The sequence below is a fragment of the Pteropus medius genome, unplaced genomic scaffold, assembly GCF_902729225.1.
Source record: "Pteropus medius unplaced genomic scaffold, Ma_sr-lr_union100, whole genome shotgun sequence".
NCBI lineage: Eukaryota > Metazoa > Chordata > Mammalia > Chiroptera > Pteropodidae > Pteropus > Pteropus medius.
The window spans coordinates 12,297,384-12,318,379 of record NW_024349799.1 but is presented as its reverse complement, the minus strand read 5'-3'; the positions used below and the strand labels follow the sequence as shown (position 1 = coordinate 12,318,379).

At 52.1% G+C, this 20,996-nt stretch overlaps 2 protein-coding genes across 4 annotated transcripts in view; one reads left to right on the top strand and one right to left on the bottom strand.

Moving 5' to 3' along the window:
• Positions 1-4,467, top strand: part of NOS2 (nitric oxide synthase 2) — a 36,448-nt gene extending 31,981 nt beyond the window's left edge. Inside the window, exons 22-26 of the mRNA XM_039886063.1 lie at positions 572-659; positions 1,078-1,199; positions 1,522-1,670; positions 2,673-2,867; positions 3,460-4,467. Coding sequence (XP_039741997.1) covers positions 572-659; positions 1,078-1,199; positions 1,522-1,670; positions 2,673-2,867; positions 3,460-3,579 — 674 coding nt within the window. The 3' untranslated portion in view covers positions 3,580-4,467. The remainder of the gene's footprint in view (positions 1-571; positions 660-1,077; positions 1,200-1,521; positions 1,671-2,672; positions 2,868-3,459) is intronic.
• Positions 4,468-5,452: 985 nt separating this feature from the next.
• LGALS9 (galectin 9) lies at positions 5,453-20,735 on the bottom strand. Of its 3 annotated transcripts, XM_039886064.1 has the most exons (11): positions 20,577-20,735; positions 16,166-16,257; positions 13,873-14,074; positions 12,980-13,090; positions 11,863-11,958; positions 10,144-10,179; positions 9,509-9,559; positions 8,871-8,912; positions 8,322-8,410; positions 8,023-8,185; positions 5,453-6,236 (listed from the first exon to the last, which is right to left on the bottom strand). In XM_039886064.1, exons 1-11 carry the CDS (start codon positions 20,613-20,615, stop codon positions 6,090-6,092), a joined length of 1,068 nt encoding a protein of 355 aa, XP_039741998.1. In that variant the 5' UTR covers positions 20,616-20,735; the 3' UTR covers positions 5,453-6,089. The 3 variants fall into 3 exon arrangements, with proteins under 3 accessions (XP_039741998.1, XP_039741999.1, XP_039742000.1); XM_039886065.1 differs by lacking the exon at positions 11,863-11,958; XM_039886066.1 differs by lacking the exons at positions 8,023-8,185; positions 11,863-11,958 and having other exon boundaries at positions 6,158-6,236.
• Between the last annotated feature and the right edge of the window lie 261 nt (positions 20,736-20,996).

Here is a 20,996-nt window from a genome sequence, read left to right as displayed (position 1 = left end):
ACCCCAGAGAAAGCTGGGATTTCCACAAGCCCAGGAGGGGCCACACGCAAATGTCAGAGCAGACTGGAATGCTCAGGAGGTTGTCCGTCACCCAGGATTCCTACCAATAAGGTCTATACTTATGAAGACACTCTGGGGTAGTGACTTGACGGTAGTGACTCTCAAGAGCTGTTTTGTGCAATTGTCACTGGAGCCGAGTGGTGAGCTGAGAGGGTTCCTGGAGAAACTCTTAGAAGGAACATTGGAATAGGAGCCAGGGAAGCTAAGCTTTGACTTGATTCTGTGCCACTACCTGAGTGACCTTGCGCAAGTCACTCTCCCTCTCTGAGACTTAATTTCTGCAGTGGCAAAAGGAGAGGCTTGCATAGTCTCTAAGTTTCTTTCAACTTTCACCAGCTCTGGGTGTATAGAGGATGGATCTCAGTACCTGGAGAAAAACAGCTGCCATATTAGAGCCCGAAAAGTGCCCGAGTGGACAGCTGGAGGAGGTGCATCAGTGTGGGAGGAGCCACTGGGCGGTTCCACATGGGTAGTGGGGGCAATGTTGGTCAGATCTGTGCTGTCCTTGCAGACGGCCGAGGTCCCCTACACCACGGTGTCTGCAGCACATGGCTTAGCAGCCTGAAGCCCCAAGACTCAGTGCCCTGCTTTGTACGAAGGTAAGCACCCTCTCCACTCTGTCTGTTGTGGGACCACTGGCTCCTGGGAGTTCTGGGTTTAAAGGGAGAGATCAAGAGTTTAGGTGCCACTCTGGACCCCTTGGCCCATAAAGCCTTTAGGGTTACCCTGGGCCTCTCCATTCGATGACTTGGCTATAGAACATGGCCAAGTCTCTAGTAGGGATGGAGATGACCGTGGTGATGAGGTTTGGCCTTTTTCAAAAGGGCCTCAGGGCAAAGCGATGGTGTGTCTGGTCAGCCTACAGGACTTGGGAATCAAATTTGAGCTCATTGTTTTTACGCCCCCAAACACTACCACCTCCAACCACACAGCCCCAGCTCTCCAGCCCCTGTCCTGCGTGTGCAACTGGCCCATGATGTCTGAGGACTAGGGACTCTCTCCTTTTGCTCCCTTCAGTGCCAACGGCTTCCAGCTTCCTGAGGACCCCTCCCATCCTTGCATCCTCATCGGGCCTGGCACGGGCATCGCTCCCTTCCGCAGTTTCTGGCAGCAGCGGCTCCATGATGCTGAGCACAAAGGTACTGCTGGAGGTTTTCTAGGGGTGGGGGTGGTGGACACCAAGTGGCCAGCTCCTGCCTAGGGGTAGACCCGGAGTTCCAGGAGAGTTGTGCCATTGCCCACACATGTTTCTTGGCCCCTCTCCCAAGTGTGCCTCAGCCTGTGTAGACAAGTGATCTGAATACCCTGGGCTTCGGTTTCCTCATCTGTAAAGTGGGGAAAGTACTAGATAAGGATATTTGGGATGAAATGAGAATTCAAAGTGGGCTCCCAGCTTGTCAGGCCTTGATGCGTGTCCTCTGGTGTCCACCCTGGTAACTGCAGCCTGCTCTGGTCTTGCAGGGCTCCAGGGCGGCCGCATGATCCTGTTGTTTGGGTGCCGGCACCCAGACGAGGACCACCTCTATCAGGAGGAGATGCTGGAGATGGCCCGGAAGGGGGTGCTGCATGGGGTGCACACAGCCTATTCTCGCCTGCCTGGCCAGCCCAAGGTAAATGCAACAACTGTCCCCCCACCCCCAACCCCCGCCATGCAGTGGGTGGATCATGAAAAGTAGACTACAGTGAGTGTGCTGGCATACCACACGCCCCTCACCTCTCTGAGCCTTCATCTCCTCAGCTCTACAATGAAAGTGGTTATACAGCTGTTGGAGCTATGCTGTGAAGCTATTACGTTCTCTCTTCCAGGAGAAGAGGCAGGCCCTCAGACATTCAGGACTAAGTCAGGGCCACATGGTGGGTTAATGCCCAGGGCCCAGCCTACTGAAGGTCCTCCCCCAGGATAGACAACTGCGGGGACAGGTGGTCCAGGACAGCTTTGTGCTCAAACACAGCAAGGCTGGAGGACAGCGCTGCTCTCACCATGGGCCCACTGACGGGCTCTGCTGCCTTGGGGGGCACTTTGCCCCATCAGCCTGGGGAGTTGGGACCGACTCTTGGCGCAGCCCTTGCGAACTTGTCCCATTAGGGATCCTCCCAGGGCCAGTGCTCCCTGCCCAGTGCTCCCTGCCCAGTGCTGGGGTCACTGGGAGTCTTGTGTGGAACAGGGCAAAGAGACCCCGATTGACTCCTGGGCTTTCATGCCACTGGGGAGCCTAGGGCTGTGTGCCCTGCTCTGATTACTGTGGCAATCCTATAGATAGTCTATAGTGAGAGGCTCCCTTTTCTGGAGTTTAGACAGGTGGGCCTCAGAGTGATTCATACATCTTTGAAGCATAGTGAATTCAGAGTAAATCTGGGAGCCCTACTGGACCTCCTCGAGGCAGGGCTGTGACGGCATTCATCTCTGCAGGCCCAGGGCAGGCTGAGGTCAAGCAAGGTGCCGTGTATCTCCTCGCGCTGAACCTAGTCTCTGTACTGAGTCCTGGCTGGGAAGGTTCTCACCTTGCCTCCTCCATTATGCCCCGTCACTGCCTCCCTGTGGCCAGCAGGCCTGACTGCAAGCTTCGCCGTCCCCAGCAGGGGCCTGGAACCACCATCTCCTCTGGTTTCAGGTCTACGTTCAAGACATCCTGCGGCAACAGCTAGCCGGTGAGGTGCTTCGCGTGCTCCACGAGGAGCAAGGCCACCTCTATGTCTGTGGGGACGTGCGCATGGCCCGGGATGTGGCCCACACCCTGAAGAAGCTGGTGGCTGCCAAACTGAGCCTGAGTGAGGAGCAGGTCGAGGACTATTTCTTCCAGCTTAAGGTATGACAGCTGGTGTGTGGGCTAGGGATACAGGTCAAGGGCACAGGCCAGGGAGCCAAAACTAGGGCGGTCAGGCTTAGAACAGCCCCGGACCTCAAAGGAATCCTAGAGGTGGCTGGAGGTCAGAGCTGGTTAGGCTGTTAGAGGCCCGACTATACATCCTGGTCTGGTTGCTCAGTTAAACAAAGGCAAACACGTTGCTTTACTTATAAGACTTTCAGAGCCTCTAACATGCTACTGTGTCTCGTGATACTTCAAGACTGGGAGAAAGTATGCAGCATTTACCAAAAGTGTTTATCTCAGAGCCCATATTTCCAAGAGCATCTTGTGGGACAAGCACTAGGCAGGCTGTACTATCCATCATAAAACCTAGGGCAATGTTTAGGTGGTACTCACCAGGACAGGTGCCTGTGGAAGTTAAAGAGCCTAAGTATAATCTAAGCATGGCGGTTGGAAAGGCAAATGGCTCATGAGTGTATGAGCGATAGAGAAGCTGGGGGATTCTCCAGGGGCTCATCCTAGCCGGGACCTGATGAATGAGAGGTGGCTTGACCAGCGGAGCTGACACATTGGTCTCTGTTTTCCCTTAAAGAGCCAGAAGCGCTATCATGAAGATATCTTTGGTGCTGTATTTCCCTACGAGGTAAAAAAGGATGGGGCAGCAGGGCAGCCCAGTAATATCAGAGCTCCAACAGACCAGAGGAGAATTTAAAGCTGCTGCCACAGAATTTCACGATGGAGCCAACTCTCGATTATCTGAGGTCACAGGGGCTGGGGAGATGGAGAGAAATTATATCCCCAAGCCTCATGTCTTACTTCTTCATCTCCCTCCCCGTCGAACCCTTTTCTTGACCTGCTATCAAGTAGCAGCCTGGACTGAGTGGAACCTCTTGTCTCCTTTGAGCCCACCCTTCCCCGGATAATGGAGAACTGGCGTCTCCCAGGTCCCTTGGAGAGTAAATCTGCAACGCCAGGCCTGCAATGCCAGGAAAGATGACCCTTCCTCTGACTGCATCACTTTGAGTGACCACCAGAAGGCGTTATTGCACCACTCTTTAGCTCTCCCATGTACAGTTATTTATGCCTCTGTATTAAAAAACAAACAAACAAACAAACAAAAAACACAAAAAACTCCAGTCTGCCCCTGAAGCTCATTTGGGCCTTCCCTCTATGACTCCTTGATGGAGATATTTATATGAAATACATTTTATTTTAACCGCATTGTCTGTGTGTGTGGGTGTTTTATAGGAAAAGCAGTCCTCAGTTATATAGGGTTGGGGACTGGTGGGTGTAGCCTGGACAAAAATTCCCCCACAAAGGGATGTACCAGCTTGACCACACTGCTTTTCTGAATGGGCCTCCAGATACTGGGGCAGCACACCGAGTGTGCATCTGAAAACCTGTGGTGGGGGCGAGGAAGCATGGGCTTGCCTGCAGACCCTCGGCTGGCGAGGGGGGACGGCAGAGGTGCGATGCTACACATGATACCAGTTCTGTAGCGAAGGCCATGACCACGGCTTGTCTTACAAAGTAACTGTATTTTGCTCTGGGGCCTCCTGCTTCATGAGAGTTTGGCCAATCATGATTTGGCACCTGGATGACAAAGCAGGTAAAGTTAGGCTGCATGTCAAGGGCTTAGCAACGAGTGAAGGACCTACATCTTCTACAGGAAAAGCTTCTAAAGGGACTGAGCCATGTTTTCTTCTCCCCGTGAGAACAAGGAAGGAACTCAGCCAGGGTCTAAGTGGGGGTCTGGCAATATCTGGCTCCCAGCTTGAGTTTGGCCTCTGTTTTCACTGGTTCCCTGGCCCCCTACTCAGATGGGGTGGTGGGGGAGAAAGGGGCATGCCAACCTCCAGTGTCTGAACAATGTGGTCAAGAACGTGGTCACCTGGACTAGCCTCTCACACTCTAATGTGCACACAAACCGCCTGGAATCTCCGATTCAGGAGGCCTGTGGCAGGCCCTTTTTATCAAGCTCCTGGGTGCTATAGGTGCTGCTGCTCCAAAGACTATACTTTAGCTCCACCCTGGTTCCTGAGGCACTGAATTTTTGATGGAGTTAGCCAGGTGTGTCGGCGTCATGTAGACACAGAGCTGAGCCAGTGGCTAGCAGAACCCCCACACTGAGCCACTTTGCCCACCACACCCTACCCCTAACACTAGGGGACCCACAGTGGAACAACACAAACAAGCTCTCTTCTGAGTCAGCTTCTCCTGACTCCACCTGACACCTCCTCCCATGGGGACACAGGATTCTGATGAGCTGGCCCTGCCATCTGGCCTCCTGGTCCTGCTGCGGCCCTCCCAGGCTCTCTACCTATCTCAGATGCATTAGGCTGTTTCCTGGGTTCACCTCTGTTACCAAGCTCCCTGCATTAGAAATTCCTGCCCAAAAGGCCTGAGACAGCCTGCTCTCTCCCACACCCTTGTGGGGTTTGTGGGAGACCCACTGGGAACAGGTGTGAATGTCAGGACCATTCTGATCAGAGTGAGCCCAGGCACTCTCCCCGACCAGGACCTCCCCAATTCCAGAGTCCAAAATGTCTTCACACACAATTAATAAACCACAATCATTCCATGCATATGTGCCAACAAACATTTTCTTTCTCTTTATTTGAAGGACACTGGAAAAGTGGGGAGCCCCTAGCTGAGAAAAGTTTGTGGAGACCAGCAGGTGTTAATCAGGGTCACTTTCCTGAAGTGGGGGAAGGGTTAGTTCAGGTTGCAAGGAAAGGTTGAAGGTTAAAGGTTGGCAAAAGGGGAGAGGCCGAGGAGGCTGCCTTCTGTGTGAGTGATTAGTAGGTGGCGTGGACTTGAAGTGGACTTGAATAGGAGTGGGACTGGGGTTGAGAGGTGGGGGTAAGCCCGGGCTGGGATCTTTGGAAGGCCCAGGACTCTCCCTTTCTGCCGAGGGTACTGAATGTGGGGCTTCAGCATGCACAGACTATCCCTCTCCTCGGATGGTAGGATTTGCACAGCTGACACTCCAGGTGCTGCCCAAAATGAGGAAGGCCGTTCCAGTCAGCCGCCTCCTCCACTCCAGGCTGGCTGCAGCCAGAAGCAGGGCCAGAGAAAGATGTGGTCTCCCCAGAAAAAGCCCCAGATCCTGGGCAGGCTGGGAAGGGCTGGGGCTGGGGCAGGGCCAGGGAAGGTGAAGGTGATGAGCAGATTCAGACAGCAGCATGCCCTAGCCCTTGTTCCCAGGGCCAGGGATCCCGCTTATGTCTGCACGTGGGTCAGCTTGATGTCACCTGCCACTTCTAGGTTGTTGATGGCAGGCAGGTTCTTCAGGCGGTGGTAGTATTCAAGCAGGTGCTGACCGTCCACGGCCACTTTGAGGCAGTGGCCTTCACACATGATCCACACCTGGACAGACAGGCCGTGTCATTTGCACTCCACTTGGAAAGTCCTCAAACCTAAATGCAGGCTGGTGTCTCCCTCATCCCTTCCTGCCTTCCTCAAACATTAAGCACTCCCCGCATCTGCATTCTAACCACATTGGAGGGTTCGCTCTTCATAAATACGCAGCGTGCTCTCCTTTCCCTGTCCTTTTACGTATTCTGTTCCCCTGGATTAGACCATTCTTCCACCTGTGTCTCAGCTCTGCACGTGGTTAACTAACTGCTAACCACCTCTCAACATACCCTCCTCCGGCAAAGGCAAACCTGTGTTTTTCATCACCTCCTGACCCTCTCCTAGTTGAGTTAGGTGCCTCCTCAGGCCATGCTCCCCACCGCACCCTTACTCTCTAACTGGACCCTGAGCTTCCTAGAGCAGGAAAGCTGTCTTGTGCCATCCATGTCCCTAGTACCTGGTGCACAGGAGTGTTCTGTGCCTGTATTCCTGCAGCGGCAGCCTCCTAACTTGTCTTTTCCACCCCCAACATTCTTTACAAGGCAGTCGGAGCACATCTGTTAAAGTGTTATCGTTCTCATAGCAAGAGTTAACACTTGCAGCGTATTTACCACACACCAGGCACTATCCTATGCAAGTCCCAAACATGTCATTTCAGTCTTATATTTCTATGAGATCGATATTGCGATTAGCCTCATTTTTAGATGAGGAAAGAGCAGGTAAGTCATTTGCTCAAAGTCATATAGCTATCTGTAAATCAAAGTATACTGCTTTGGGGCTTGAAACACAGCGACACACTGTATTAAACTCCAAACTCCTTTCCATGGCCCTTATGGCCTTACATGGGTCATTTTTAACCTCGGATGAGGAGTATTAGGGCCTATTTTAAAACACATGTGCCCAGGCTCACCCCTTCATTAGCTTGGGGTGGGGACAGGCATTGATTTTTTTTTAAGTTCTCTAGGTGATTTGAATGTGCAGTCAGGGTCGAGAACACCTATCGTGTGTGACCTGGGCCTCCAGCTACACCACCCCTTACTTCTCTGTCCCTACTTTCCATCCAGAAGCCACTGGTCTCCCAGTTCCTAGATGGCCACGCCTATGACTCTTGCTTTTGCGATAATAGCTGCTCCCTTTGCTGCCTGCTGGGAATGCACCCTTCAGATCTTGGCAGGGCAGCCTCCTCCTATCACTGAGGTCTCCACTGTAGTGTGGACTCCGAGGGCTGTCTCTATCTAAGGCAGCGTGGCCCCCACCCAGGCCTCACTCTATCTCATTTTCTCTTTTGCTTTTGGCATAGCACCTGTTGTGACCTGCGATGATCCGTTCGTGCATTGTTTCCTGTTCCTCCGCCACCCAAACTATAAACTCCATGGGAGCAAGACCTCATCTATCTGCTTCATGGCTGTCCCCCCAGCATCTGGGTTACTTCCACCCCAAAGTGGGCCTTGATAAAAGAGTTGATAAATGATTGCTGAATAAATGAATGAAGGAGTGAAGGAGTGAATGAATGAATAAATGAAGGACACTTCATTCTTGGGTTCGATCTGGCACTTACTGGCTGTGTGACTTCAGGAAAGGAAACTGTAAACAGCAGACACCACCACCTATCTTATGCAGGACAGTAATAGTAGAGCCATAATAATAATAATTTGTAGAATACATTCTTTTCTTCTGTGCCCAGCCCTCACCCCAGAGGCCTCAGTTCCCTTCTCGTTCAAGGGGCCCCCAGACACGCTCCACTCCCTGCTCCGTTTGCCCCCAGGAGCCCCTCTGAACTCCGGGTTGCAGACCTTACCGAGAAGCTCTGGCCTCGTATGAAGGGCATTTTTCGGGGCAGGCTCCGCTCCTCAGACCCCCAAGAGCTGTTGATCTTTGTGTTTCGAACCACGACATTCTCATCAAAACGAGGGTTCAGGTGGAAGGCGATGTCACTCCCAGAGCACAGGTTGATGTGGAACCTGGGGGTGAGCAGCTCACATGGACCTCCTCCGCCTACTGAGTTCTGGGCGTCTGCCCCTCCCTGGCCTGCTCAGAGCCAGAGGGGTGGCCAGAATGACCTTGGGGTATTCCTCCTCTCTGAGAGGCCATGCTCACCTCTGGGCACTGGGCAGGATGGTGCCTGACACGATGATGCTCTTAGAGGGGTACAGCCCTCCCGGGATGCTGGTGAAGAAAGGCATCGGCTGTTGGGAGAAGAGGGGCAGGTCAGTCAGCGGCAGCCAGAGCAGCTGCCGCTGCAGGGGAATTTTCTGCCAGCTTCCATGAATTTGGACTGTCAACTGAATTTGACAACCGTGCCTGTGAGTAATGTATGATCAAGAAAGAACGCCATAATATCTTTACTTGGCTAGCAAATGCCAAAGGAAAACTTTCCAGCTTTCCTCAGGTTAATGAGCTTAAACCGTCATTAAAAGAACTTTGGCTGGACACAAAAGGATACTTGGACTGAGAAGGGAAGGCCATATAATATCCTTATGATGAAGGGACAGTTTCAAAGGTGAAAGCTCCTCTCAACAGTCTTCTAATTTCCTTAGAAGTTTGAAGAACTTCAGCTTACTAAAGGACTGCTTTTCATTTTGTGAATTCACCTCCCACCCTGCTCAGGACGAACGAAACCTCCGCCCTCCCTGAGAAGTCACTTACATAGGTTGGGTTGGGGTACGTCATAGGCGAGATTATTGGATTCTGTGAAAAAGAGATCAGGAAATTCAATGTGAGAGTGCTCCCACACCAGGCCACCACACACGCAAGAGAGGATGCTCCGATGGGAGGCTCCAGCCCCTGGATTCTCCCATTCACCTTCCCTCTCATATCAGCCGTGGTAGAACTTCCCACCACATTTCCAGACCCCATGATGGTCACCTGCCCTCAGCCCCTCCACAGGCAGCTCCACTGACTCTGGACCTCCTGTCTGACTTGTACCAGCAGGAGGAAGAGAAGTGGCAGCTTAAGCCTATGACCAGCAGTGACATCCCTGAGGCTGGTCCTAAGGATGCAGAGCCTCAGGTCCTGATGCTGGGGCCACTGCACTCCCCTCTCAGTGACAGAAGGACCCGAGGGTCCTGCCTCTTGGGCCTCTGGGTAAAGCCAGCCTGATCCAGAATCTCTTCTGTCCCAAGGGAAATTTGACTTGCATATCTCCTGAGCAGAGGGGCCCAGCCCCAAATGTCCCCATCCTTCTTACTAAACTGCTTTCTTCCCTTCTCTGGAACCAGATAATTCAGTCCTTGGTGAATAGGGACACAGTGGGGCTGTGAGCTGACCAGAGCTTCTAGACTTACAGGGAACATCTGTCCAGGAGTGCTCTGCACAGTGTGGATGACCGTTTGACACTGGAAGAAAGAAACCGAGTTTTAACCAGATCTCACCTGCATGAAGACCACCACCTGCCACCAGTGGGCACCACTTAACACATACCCTCTAAGCAGGTAACCAGCCGAATTGCACTGAGGTGGCAAAGAGTACTCTCAGCACCAGGATAGCAGGTGCAAAATGGGAGGAGAAAGGTGTTTCTCCTCTTAAGGAGATGAGGTAGGGACAAAAGTTTCTTCTGAAGAAGAAATATGACCGCATTTGTGGCCTGTGGCCCGTCTTCCTTTTCAGGGGAATTTCTCTAGCATAGCTTCGCTTTGCAGGAGGAGAAAGTAAATACGGGGCATTGGTCTCCTGTGGTTGCTCACAGAATGTCATGGGCTTGGGCAATTCAGGTTGTTTCCTAATCCGTCAGTGCCAGCCAACCACGCCTGCCCCCCAAACCCTCCCGCCACCACCACCGCAACCAGGCAGGTGGTCGAGGGGTCCGGCCTTGGCTGCTCCACCCGCTGTGGTCAAGGCCTAACACCCGGCCCTGCTTCCTCCTTTAACCCACAGGAAGAACCAAAACGAAGGGGTTCTGAAGACAGAGCATGAGACTTACGATAGGAGCGGAGCTGGCTTGCCCAAAACCTGGAGGCTGAAGGGGATGAGAACATCAAAATAGTGGTTAGCGTCGGTGCCACATGACAGATGGCGGCAGAAACCGTGGTGAGAAACGCCTCCCCGAACTCACACTTGCCTCCTTCTTGCTCTTGAGCAAGCTTTCCTGAGCCTATGGTGCCTGGACTCCCACCCATCATCCCAGGTACACTGTGGTAATGAAATGGGGTGGGGGGCGGGGAGGTCAGGGTTGGAGGAAAGGGGACACCCCCACTGGCTCCTCCGGAGAGAGAGGAGGGTGTGTCTGACGTAGAACAGATAGCTTACCTTAGCTCTCAGAGACAAAAGCATTATTCCCAGTGCTGTATTTCACCCAGAAGGTGAAAACTAGTATTTATTGAGGCCTACTGTGTGCCAAGCTCTGGCTTTAGTGCTTTACGAGGGAGGCGGCCTTAGCTTCTGTTTTGTTAAGTGAGGCAACCAGGCTTAGAAAGGTTAAGCAACTTGCCCAAGCCTGCCCAGGTAGCAAAAATGCATATCTACCCAAGTAGATAAAATACAGAATGGTACCCAGGTTTCTCTAATTGTACTCAGCACACCCTGTCCTCCCCAGACCAGGGCCAAAGTCGGACTGCCCTGCAGAGGCTCCCTAGAGCTCCACCAGTCCTAAAGTCAGTGAGGCAGGAGGCAGGCACCCTGGCTGTGCTGTGATGGGCCACAGGAAGCCTGAGAACAGAGACATCCCTTGCCCCCACCCCCACTGCTCAAGCGGCCACAGGAAGGGCCAGGCTTCGCTCCCCTTCCTGTCCTAGACCCTGTCCCCACCCAGCAGACTGCACTTCTTGCCCTGACTGGTTTCCCCTTCTCCTGGCTGAACCAACCACATCCCTCATTCATTTATCCAGTCCATTCCAGGGACTGTGCAAAGCGCTGGGGATACACAAAGGAACAAGTCACAATGCTAGGCTCATGGGTGTAGGAGAGGAGGGAGTCGAGTGACGGGGACACGACATGTAAATACAGTTACAACAGGACATAGTGACTGGCATGGTACAGAGATGTACAAAGTCCATGGGGAGGGGGCAGGCATCCGGCAATCTGCTAGGCAGGGAAGATGACACTAAGGAGCGACATTTAAGCAGAACATTGAAGGGCAATTAGGGGTTGGCTGGAGTGAGGTGGCAAAGGGTACTCTCGGCACCAGGACGGCAGGTGCAAAAGTGTGGTGGCCAGAGAGAGAGCCTTGAGTGAGCAGCGGAGGCTGCATGAGCTTTATGGGTTAGGTGCAAAGCTGGAAGGTGGGCCGGGCAAGACTGAGGCGGGGATTCTGCTGGGGAGTTGGAGCTTTAGTTACAAGGGCCAGGGGCCTTTTGGATTTTTAAACAGGAGGAGGATGTGATCTGATCTGCTTATAGGAGATCACTGCAACAGTGGGTGGGTGTGAGGAGATGAGGGGTCAGGTGGCCTGGACCAACACAGTGACTTCAGGAAGGAGAGGCATTGGTCCCCTGGAGAGAGATTGAGGAGGGGACAGAAGAACCAAGGATAATCCCTAGGTCCTGGCTCTGGGTGCCTGGTGGATGGAGATAGGGAAACTTGGGTGGGCATGATGGGGCCTGTAGGCCCTGGCCGGCCTGCTGGCTGGAACTAGCCTCTCTCTCGGACCCTCTGTCCTTCCTGCTGACTGCTCAGACTCCCAGGTTCTCCATATTTAACTCACTTTTGGTTTGCGCCCCTTGGGCTTGTGTGGGAAACGGGCAGTCTGGGAGAACTGCACCCTGGAGAAGGCAGGCTGGACAGGGGCTGCACGAGTGTTCTGTTAAAACAAAAGGTACCGTGGGTTGAAGAGAGTCGTTAACAAAGCCGAGAAAGAGTGGAAAGGCATGGGCCAGGGCGAGAGGGAGAAAGCCTGGCAGGCGGGCAGAGAGTAGGGGAGAGAGTTGGGTAGGAAGGGAATATGAGAGATGAGGACCTAAGGAGCTCATATTTGCCATATTTGTTGAGGGCCTACTGTGTGCTTTTCTCATCTCAGGGCACACACTCCAATACCCAAAGCTGTAACAACGGCTCTAATCTAACTACCTCAGGCCCTGGGGGAATGTGGTCCCAATGTACCCCAATCTAACCCATTTTCACAGAAAACCAGAAATTCATGTTTCCATGATATCACCTGACCTTTAAAAAAAAAATGTGGTAAAATACATATAAAATTGATCACCTTAACTATTTTTAAGTGCACAGTCGAGTGGCGTTGTCGTGCAGCCATCACCACCACTCAAACCCCAGAACGCAAACCTTCTCCTGACCTTTTTAGATGCTGGTAACACATTAGAAAGTTTTAAAACACAGAGGGTCAAACACACCCTGGTGCGGGCCCATATGGGCCATTTTGTGACCTCTGACATGTATCGCCTCACACAATAACCCGTGGGGCAGCAGTGATTAGGCACCTTTCACAGGTGAGGAAACTGAGGCTAGGAGAGGCAAAGTCATTCGTCTAAGATCCCACAGCTGATGACAATGGCAGAGCTGGAATCTGAGCTAGATTCAGTTTGATTCCCAAGCCCAGGTTCTTTCGGGAACCATGTGGCCTACTAACCAGAACAGAACTAGAGAGTGACAGAGGGGAGTGGCCTAGGAGTCTGGGGACTGAGGCAGGTATTCTGGACAGAGACATTGACACAGAAAAACAAGATAGAGGAGCTGGAGGTGGGTCCCCAGAGTGACCTGGATAGGAGATTGGCTGATATCTTTGGGCCCACCCAACAGGGCTTAGGCATGGCTAGATTGGTCCCTGCACCCAGCCCCTGGGACAGGTGTCAGGTGGATGATCTGACCTGGAAGCTGATGTAGTTCAATCTCACAGCACCGGTGACGGAGATGGTGTCCACGCAATAGAAGGGCACCCGGTGTGAGTACAGCATGAAAAGGCTCCCGTTCACCATCACCTGCCAAGATGGGTGTGTATTCCAGGAAAGGGGTCGAGGCCAGGGCGAGGAGCACACCTGAGGCTCCATGACCTCTGCTTTGAATTTTCACATCTACCCCCTATAGGTCGGTGTACCAGCCTTCAGAACTGTGCCAGTTACAGGAGCAAGCATGTGATCCAAAATGCATCCAAACCCAATCTCCACTTGGCTCTTGTTGGCTTCTTAGTTCTCATGGTTGTTTGTTTATTGCAGGTTTATCTTTCTAATCTTAGCACATTTAAATATGCATAAAATGCTCAGGGGGAGCAGTGGAGAGGGGAACTCAAGTTGCACATTGAGGGGATGGGAACATCACATTGATGCAGGGAAGCCTGACAGGAATAGCATCTCCCCAAGAGCAGTGCTGCTTGCAAAAGCGATTTACAATGACATGCAAAACTAAGCTATTCCTAGAACCTGGAAAAGGACTGCAATAATGTCACTAAAAAACAATGTCATCAGGGACCTGGAGTGGAGGGATGGCTACAGTAGAGAAATGGAATGAACTTGGACCCGAAGCCAAAAGCACCCAGGTGACTTATCTAGTTCTTATTTCCTGGTGAGATAGGGAACAGGTGCACCTGTGGACGCAGGTGAAGGTGTGTAAGGAGACTGCAGCCATCAGTAAACCCATACAAGGAAATGGTCCTGTTATCTGTGTAATAGCATTGCTCAGGTGATTATTTAAAGCTTATTCACCACATCTATAGGGCTGTGAGGGCGGGGAGGGGGCAGGGTGGGGGTGGGGGAGTTGCTCTCACCTTGAATTCTGAGTTCTGCACTAGGAAGATGAGCTCAAATGAATTCCCCATCTGGAAGGGCATTTGCATCTTCCTCTCCTCTGGCCCCCAGCATCCTTTCTGCTTCGTGTTGCAGACCACATACCCACCCTCTTCAAACCGAGGATTGAAGTGGAAAGCAATGTCATTGCCGCTGGGGCCGATCTGAAAGTTCACGGAAAACCTAGAGGAAATCAGATAGTGTTCTGTAGCAGGTTTATCGCCCATGGTAGGAACAGGAGGGCCTCGGGCCTCTGACTCAGTCTGTCTAGGAACTTGCAGTACAACCTGTATGGCAGGTTTGCACCTATCCTTACTTTGCTGTCATCCTTTTTGTTTACCTGATTTGTATGTAGTGTGATTTTGGATAATTATTGCATTTTGCCCTTTACAGTGTGACTTTCTAAAAATAAGTAGAAAATAGGTAAAGAAAAATGTTGACACTAGCAACCAGAAGCATAGGTCTTGGAAACTGATTACCAATTTGTATCAAAGATGGAAATCGAGGAATATGCCTAGAAGCGAGAGCCTGTGACAGCAAGTGGCCACTCAAAGAAGAGAACAAATTGGAAGAACATGAGAAATTGATGGACTATATCTACAAAGACGGTGTCTAAAAGGGGAGGCACAGAATAAACATTAGCTCTCCAGGCGTGAGGATTTTCAGGACATATGTCTGCTCCTCGTTGGAGGTTGACATGTGTTCCACACACGAGGTGTGTGTGGAGTGGTGGCCCTGAAGTCAGCTGGCCTGGACCGAGACCCAAGCCCTTCACTGTTTGTCATTCGGGATGACCCTGAACCACATTATCCTCAAGTCGTCACACCTGGGAAAAGGTATGACTCCCTTCCTTTGGGGACGATTAATAAGGGGGTAGTATGGAAGCCCCCATGCACGTAAATGTTCCTTACTGTCTCTCTCCTTGGAGGAAGCCTCTCGCCATCAAAACTTCCTTTGGATATAGCTATGGCTCTGAGGTGACGGGGGGAAAAAAAGGAACCTTCAAGGAGCCTGGTTCACAGCAGGGATGCTATAAATGCTTGTTCTGCCTTTTCCCAGACACAGCTCACTAGTGTCCTAAAACCAGTTCCTGTCTGAGGTTCCTCACCGAGGTGTCACTGTTTACTCCAGCTGTCCCTGAACTCAGCATGAGCTCGGTTCATGGCCTGCCTTTTGGAGTCACTCTGGTGTCCTCAGCTCACACACAGCATTCAGCGAAGGCCCCTTGGGTTTGTGTCTTCTGCATCCCCAGCAGGGCCAGGAATTGCACCTACTAAACTCCTGCAAAGCCCATTCGATTTCTCTGTGGAGGAGGGTGAGTTCTGGTGTGCTGTCCTCAACACTAGATTGCCCTGCGGACCCTCAGCCAGCAGGGACCACAGGAAGGGCCGTGGCCCCGAGGCCAACAAACCCTCTTTCCGGGACACGAAAAGGAAAGGAGTCTCTCAGTGACTCTAGAACCAGAAAATCTAAATCCATATTCCTCTTTAAATGGAGACTGTTATTTCTGAAACATCTCCGGATGTGTTTTTCCCTTTGTGGTCCTTTGAAAATTCTTTCCCCAGGAAAAGAAGAGTGCAAAAACTCCCACGTGAAGAGGTAGGGATAGTTTCTATTAGACTGGATAGGAGTAGAAAGCCCTCCTGTTGCCGGGAGGAAGGGTAGGCAGAGAGAGAGAGAAGGGAATGGAGATTTAGAGGTGAGGTCCCGGATTCCCCTATGGGCATGATTTTGGAAGATCTGGGTGCCTCACTTCCCTCAGAGTTTCCTGGGGCGCTCAAGGCTCTCAGAGATGTCCTAGGGTCAGTGTGGCTGTATCCACCTGGCAGGGAAGGCAATGGTGGAGAAAGTTGTCTAGAATTTAGGTGCCGAGATGAGGTAGGGTTGGGCCGGGGAGTCGTGTGAAGGAATCCAGAAGGTCCCCACGCCTCATGTGAGGTGATGAGAGGACCATCGGAGGCAAAAGACACCTGAGATTGAGACAGAGAGGCTTCCAAGAGAGGCCCACGTGTCCAGAGGGGCTTTTGTGGGCACAACGGACTTCAGCAAGCAGCTACTATATATATAGACCCCACCCACACCTCTGCACACCTGGACCTCGGCAGAGGTCAGCCAGGGGTGCATGCAGTGTTGGCAGGGGCTGGGCCCTACTTATCAGGCATCCCCTGAACCAGGTACAGGCAGCTCAGAGGGTGTCAGGTGAACCAACCTGAGCTATTAGGTGCCATGGTTCACTAAGGGGTAAGGCTGGAGAGAAACAACAGTTCCAGGTACCTGGTTCCACTGGAGTAAAGAACAGTCCCATTGACAGTGATCTGAAGTCCATCCTGAAGGCCCCCATGGATAGTCCCAGAGAAGGGGATGATCTGCAGGGAGAAGACAGCGGTTAGTCAGTGGGCCGGCCTCCTTCTCTGTGCCCTTCGGAACTTGCTAGTGGCCAGCCTGGGTGTGTCAGGCACCACACTAGGAGCCAGGTGCATCTGTGAACAGGAAAGATGGAGTCTCAGCCTCGCACATCTTCCAGGCCTGTTAGGAAGCTGACCTGAATCGAGGTAGCTACACAGACATCCTGAGACTGTGATAAGGAGACTGCTGGCCTCTAAGAGACTATGACAGGGAGCTGGCTTCCCTTAAGAGCCTGAGAGGAAGCGATAGCTTCCAAAAGGAGGAATTAGCATGTACATGGTCCTGAGAAGGGAAAGGACCAGCATAGCGATGGAGGCTGCTGGGCCCCAGGCCAAGCTCCTAGCAAAGGCTCCAGGGCCCTGGCTGGGAACTCAAGAGACCCAAGGGACCAAAGAGGCCACCAACCTATTCTAGAGGATAAACCTTCTTCTCACCTGAGAGGGCCAAGGAAAAGATGTCTTCCCCTGCTCCTGCCCACCCCACCATAGAACAGTGGTGACCATGACCTTTGCCCTCTCAGCCACCTCAGGTAGCACCTCTTTCCCAGTACTCTCTGCAGCCACAGGGCAGCTCCCTTCTCTACTTCTACTCCTGGGCTCTCCATTCTCTCTCCCGGGCCCTTGGCAGCCTCTGAAGTCCTAATGTGGTACCGCCATTCCTCCCAGGCCCCATAGGCACCCACCTGGTCAGATTCTCTTTCCAGGTCACTTTAAAGGAGCAATGGTTATGGCAAAACTGACATTGTTTTAGAGTCAGGCATACTCCAGGTTTGAATCTTAATTCTGCTGGTCATTACCTGAGTGGCCTGGGAAGCTTATTTATCCTCTCTTTGCCTCAGTTTATCCATTTGTAAAATAGGGATAAATCACACCTTACATATAAGATGGATGATTTAGTGAGAACAAGTCTGTGGAAGAGACTGGCACATAGCAGATATCTCTCTCCCACCAAGCTTCTCTCTTGGTCTCTCTGAGCAAGATTCTCAAATTGGTGACTTCTTGACTTTCAAAGCTAACCTTCAGAATGTCTTTTATCTAATGTAGTTCTATAACCACATTGACCTAGGAGATAGTTCCATCTCCTAGTCAATTTTCCCATTTTTCAAGTTGCTAATATCTTCTCTAACTTATTTAAGTCAATTCCCTACAAAAATGAAATGCTTACAGGAGCCAGGCAAGTGATGTGTATGAGTGAGATGGCCAGGAAGGGGACAAAGAGAGTGGTGAGGATTACGACAAAGTATATATCATCTCTCATCCTTAGCGGCAGCGTCCTCTCAGCTCTAACCAGCATGAATTAATTCATCCTGAACTCGTTCTCAGCTCCTGGCCATGCCAGGAGGCTGAGGATTTTTTTCTCTTCTTCCTATGTGGAAATACAGACACCAGAGCCAAGTCTTGCAGGCCAGAGAGTGGACAGCCTGCTTCTGGAGACCAGTGTCACCAGAGGACACACAGTTCCAGTAAAGGGGAAGTGCAAGGCTTTCAGCCAAAGGCCACACTGCTGCCCCAGAGGTCCTGAGGCCCTTCCTGTGGCCAGTTCTCCTGTCTGTTATCCAGTTATCCTTCCAACAACCCTGGCCATTATTAGCGCCACCTCTACAGATGAGGAAATCAAGGCACAGAAAGGTAATTTGCCCAAAACCACATAACTGGTCAGGAATAGAGTGGAGTTTAAACCCCAGCATTCATGCTTTTAAGTGCCACACTGAGGGAGGAGGGGAGGCATCTAAAAAAAAAAAAAAAGGAAATGCAAAGGAAAAGGCCTGCAAAAACGACCGACTCAGCAGATTAAAACTGCTCTCTCCCCATTCTGCCCTATGCTCTCCAGCTAACATGTTTTCCCATAGCTACCTCCCCTACTTCAAGGACTCTCCAGCTCACATCTGTTGATTCATGGCTTGCTAACTAACTAATGTTCTTATCTCTGTAGCTGTGTAAGAATAACGAGACTGTGTAAAACTGCTTGTTATGTTACAATTAGAGCTCGGCCTTTGGATAGGAATTTGCTGAGCAGGAGCTGGCATCAATTAAGTGCTGCTCTCTGCTTATAGCCTAGGGATCCTGTCTCTCTGTTCAAGAATCCTTTAATGGTGCTGATAATGCCAAGGTCAAGGGTTCTGCAAAAACAAACCACCTATAAGACCAGTGGTCTGAAAATTCCTTCCCCCTTGCAGTCCCCCACCGAAGCTCCTCCTCCCCATCGTGAGTAAGGAGGCACATGTAAAACCTCAGACAAAGGAATCACGCGCCCCTTGCATAGACACTGCAAAAGTATATAAGCTATAATAAATCCAACTAGAGCGAGCTTGTGCATGGAGTTCTTAACCCCACACGCTCTGCTGGCCTAATAAATTCTTCCTCTAAACAAAGTTGTGTGAGCGTCCGAATTCTTCTGTCCGATGTCGCTTCCTGCAACGACACAAGCTGCTTCTCACGATGACGCACAGAACATCCTCGCCCCTGGCTCGCTGCGTGTTTTCCCAGACCAAACAGCGAGTCCTGTCCTACCCGTGGTTCCCACTTCCATCCAGGCTCTCTGAGTAGGCGGGGCCAGGCGAGGCCAACGGAGCATCACGAGGAATGGGAGGTGAGACCCCCAAGGCAGGCCCTCGGGGTGTTCTCCTCCTCAGCAGAAGAGTCGGGCACACTTTGGAGGAAGTCAGAACGTCACTTCTGACACCCAGGAGAGGATGCCCATGTGGAGTGGAAGGGTGCTCCCAGGGCCTGTGGGGACTGCACCCAATCTCTTTATTGTCTGGATTTTCCTTCTGATTTTAAATATTTGACTTTTGAATCCAAGGATTGGAAAGTAAACACCAGTCACCAGGGTCTGGAAGGAGCTCTGGGATCCCCCATCTTACAGAGAATGAGCCCAAAGTGACACGTTCTGACCCTGAGGCCCCCACAGAGGCACCGACTGGGCCTAGCCCACCTTTCCCCAGCCCCACAGAGAAGCTTTCTCAAGGTGGGCTGAGGGGCCCCAGCCACTGCTTGGGGGAAGCAGGCCAAGCCAGGGCACCCTGCTGAGGTGGGCTTGAATGTGAAGCCCTAGCGACTTCCCACTTAGCACCCTGCTGCTGCCTACCTACTCCGTGCCATGCCCTCACCCAGGAAGGGCTCTGGCAGCCCATCTCCGCAGTCCTTCAGGAAGCTCTCTGCCAAGGCCAGGAGAGGCTGCCACTGCAGGGCCGGGCCCAGGACACAGTGAGCACAAGGGACCCCTGGGCCTGGACTGCCTCTTGCCTGCCTTCCCCTATTACCGCTCTCTCTGTGGGCACCTCTCTCTTTGGGGGCAAATCAAGGCATCTTCCTTTGCTGCCACTTACCAGCTGGACATATTTGGCAAGTAGCCCCAATTCTCCGAGCGTCAATTCTTTCCATGTATGTTGTGGGTATAATAAGGCTCAGGGAGTTTAAACAAGGCTACCTGCACACAAGGCCCACACACATGTGGCAAACAAGGCACGAAAGGCAGCCCTCTGCACCCACACTTTAGGGACAGCCCCACTCCTCTCTCACACCAGAGAGGGTCCCTCTGCAGATACCCTTGACCTGTCCCTGCGTTGTTAACTCACCCTGCAGGGAGCAGACACTTCCTCAGGAGGGCTTCCCCCATGTCCCCAGACTCCTGATCATACTGAACACTTCGAAAGCACCCACAGTGTGCGTGGTACTGTTGAAGCATCTTAGATATGCTACCTCACTTAATCCTTACCCTGACCCTGGGAGGTGGCTCAAGGATTACCTGCATTTTACAGATGTGGAAACTGAGGGGCCCAGAGAAGTAAAAGTAACTTGCCTGAGGTCATCTACTAGTAAATGGCTGAACCCAGGGAGGCCATCTCCAAAGTAAGTGCCCCATGCTGGGCTGTGATCCTCCCCCAGAAGCTGTGTTCACTTTCCCTTTCATACAAACAAACCACCACTCTTCTAGGTGCTGCTTTTGCCCATCTTCCCCTCAGCACCTAGGACAGGACACATACTTAGAAGGAGCTCAGTCAACATTCGTCCAATGCACGAATCTTGGTGATTATCATTCCCCTCCAGTCCTGAGAGGCACTGGTGAGACCGGCCTGGGGCAGAAGTTGCATCAGGTTTGCCCCATCTGGCATTTCTGCCCTTCTGTGTTCTTTGGGGATGACCCCGCGCCCCGCCCTCCACCCCCCACCCGTACCATCCAAGTATTGTTTCCTCAGAGATCCAGAGCTGCTCCCCTCTGGCGAGGCAGCCTGCTCAGCCCTGGCAGCACTGCCTATGCCCCAAGCCCCGGAACTCACTGGGCTCAGGTAAGGAGGCTGGGCACTGCTGAAGGCCATCTCTCCACCACCTCTCTGGTCACCGCTGCTTTTCACACCAGCCAAGCAGCCCTTTGTGCTGTGGAGGGATTAACAAAGAAATAGAAACTAAACCGATTTGGGGAGGAGCTAGGAGCAAAAGGAAGTACGGTGCTGGGGGAGGAGGAATTGGGGGAGGAGGGGTAGAAAGACTCGGGAACTGGAAGGAAGACACCTCCTGCCCCAGTAATATTTCCTTCCTCTCTCCTCCTGTGCTTCACCTTGAAAATGAATGTGTTTGGTTCCAAGAGCTTGACCACACTGACACGGCAGCAAGTTTCTAGAAGACACTGAACATGAGTGTGTGGCTGCCTCTCTTGAGCACGCTCAGTCACAGTGTTCAGAAAACGACGGAGCTGTTTG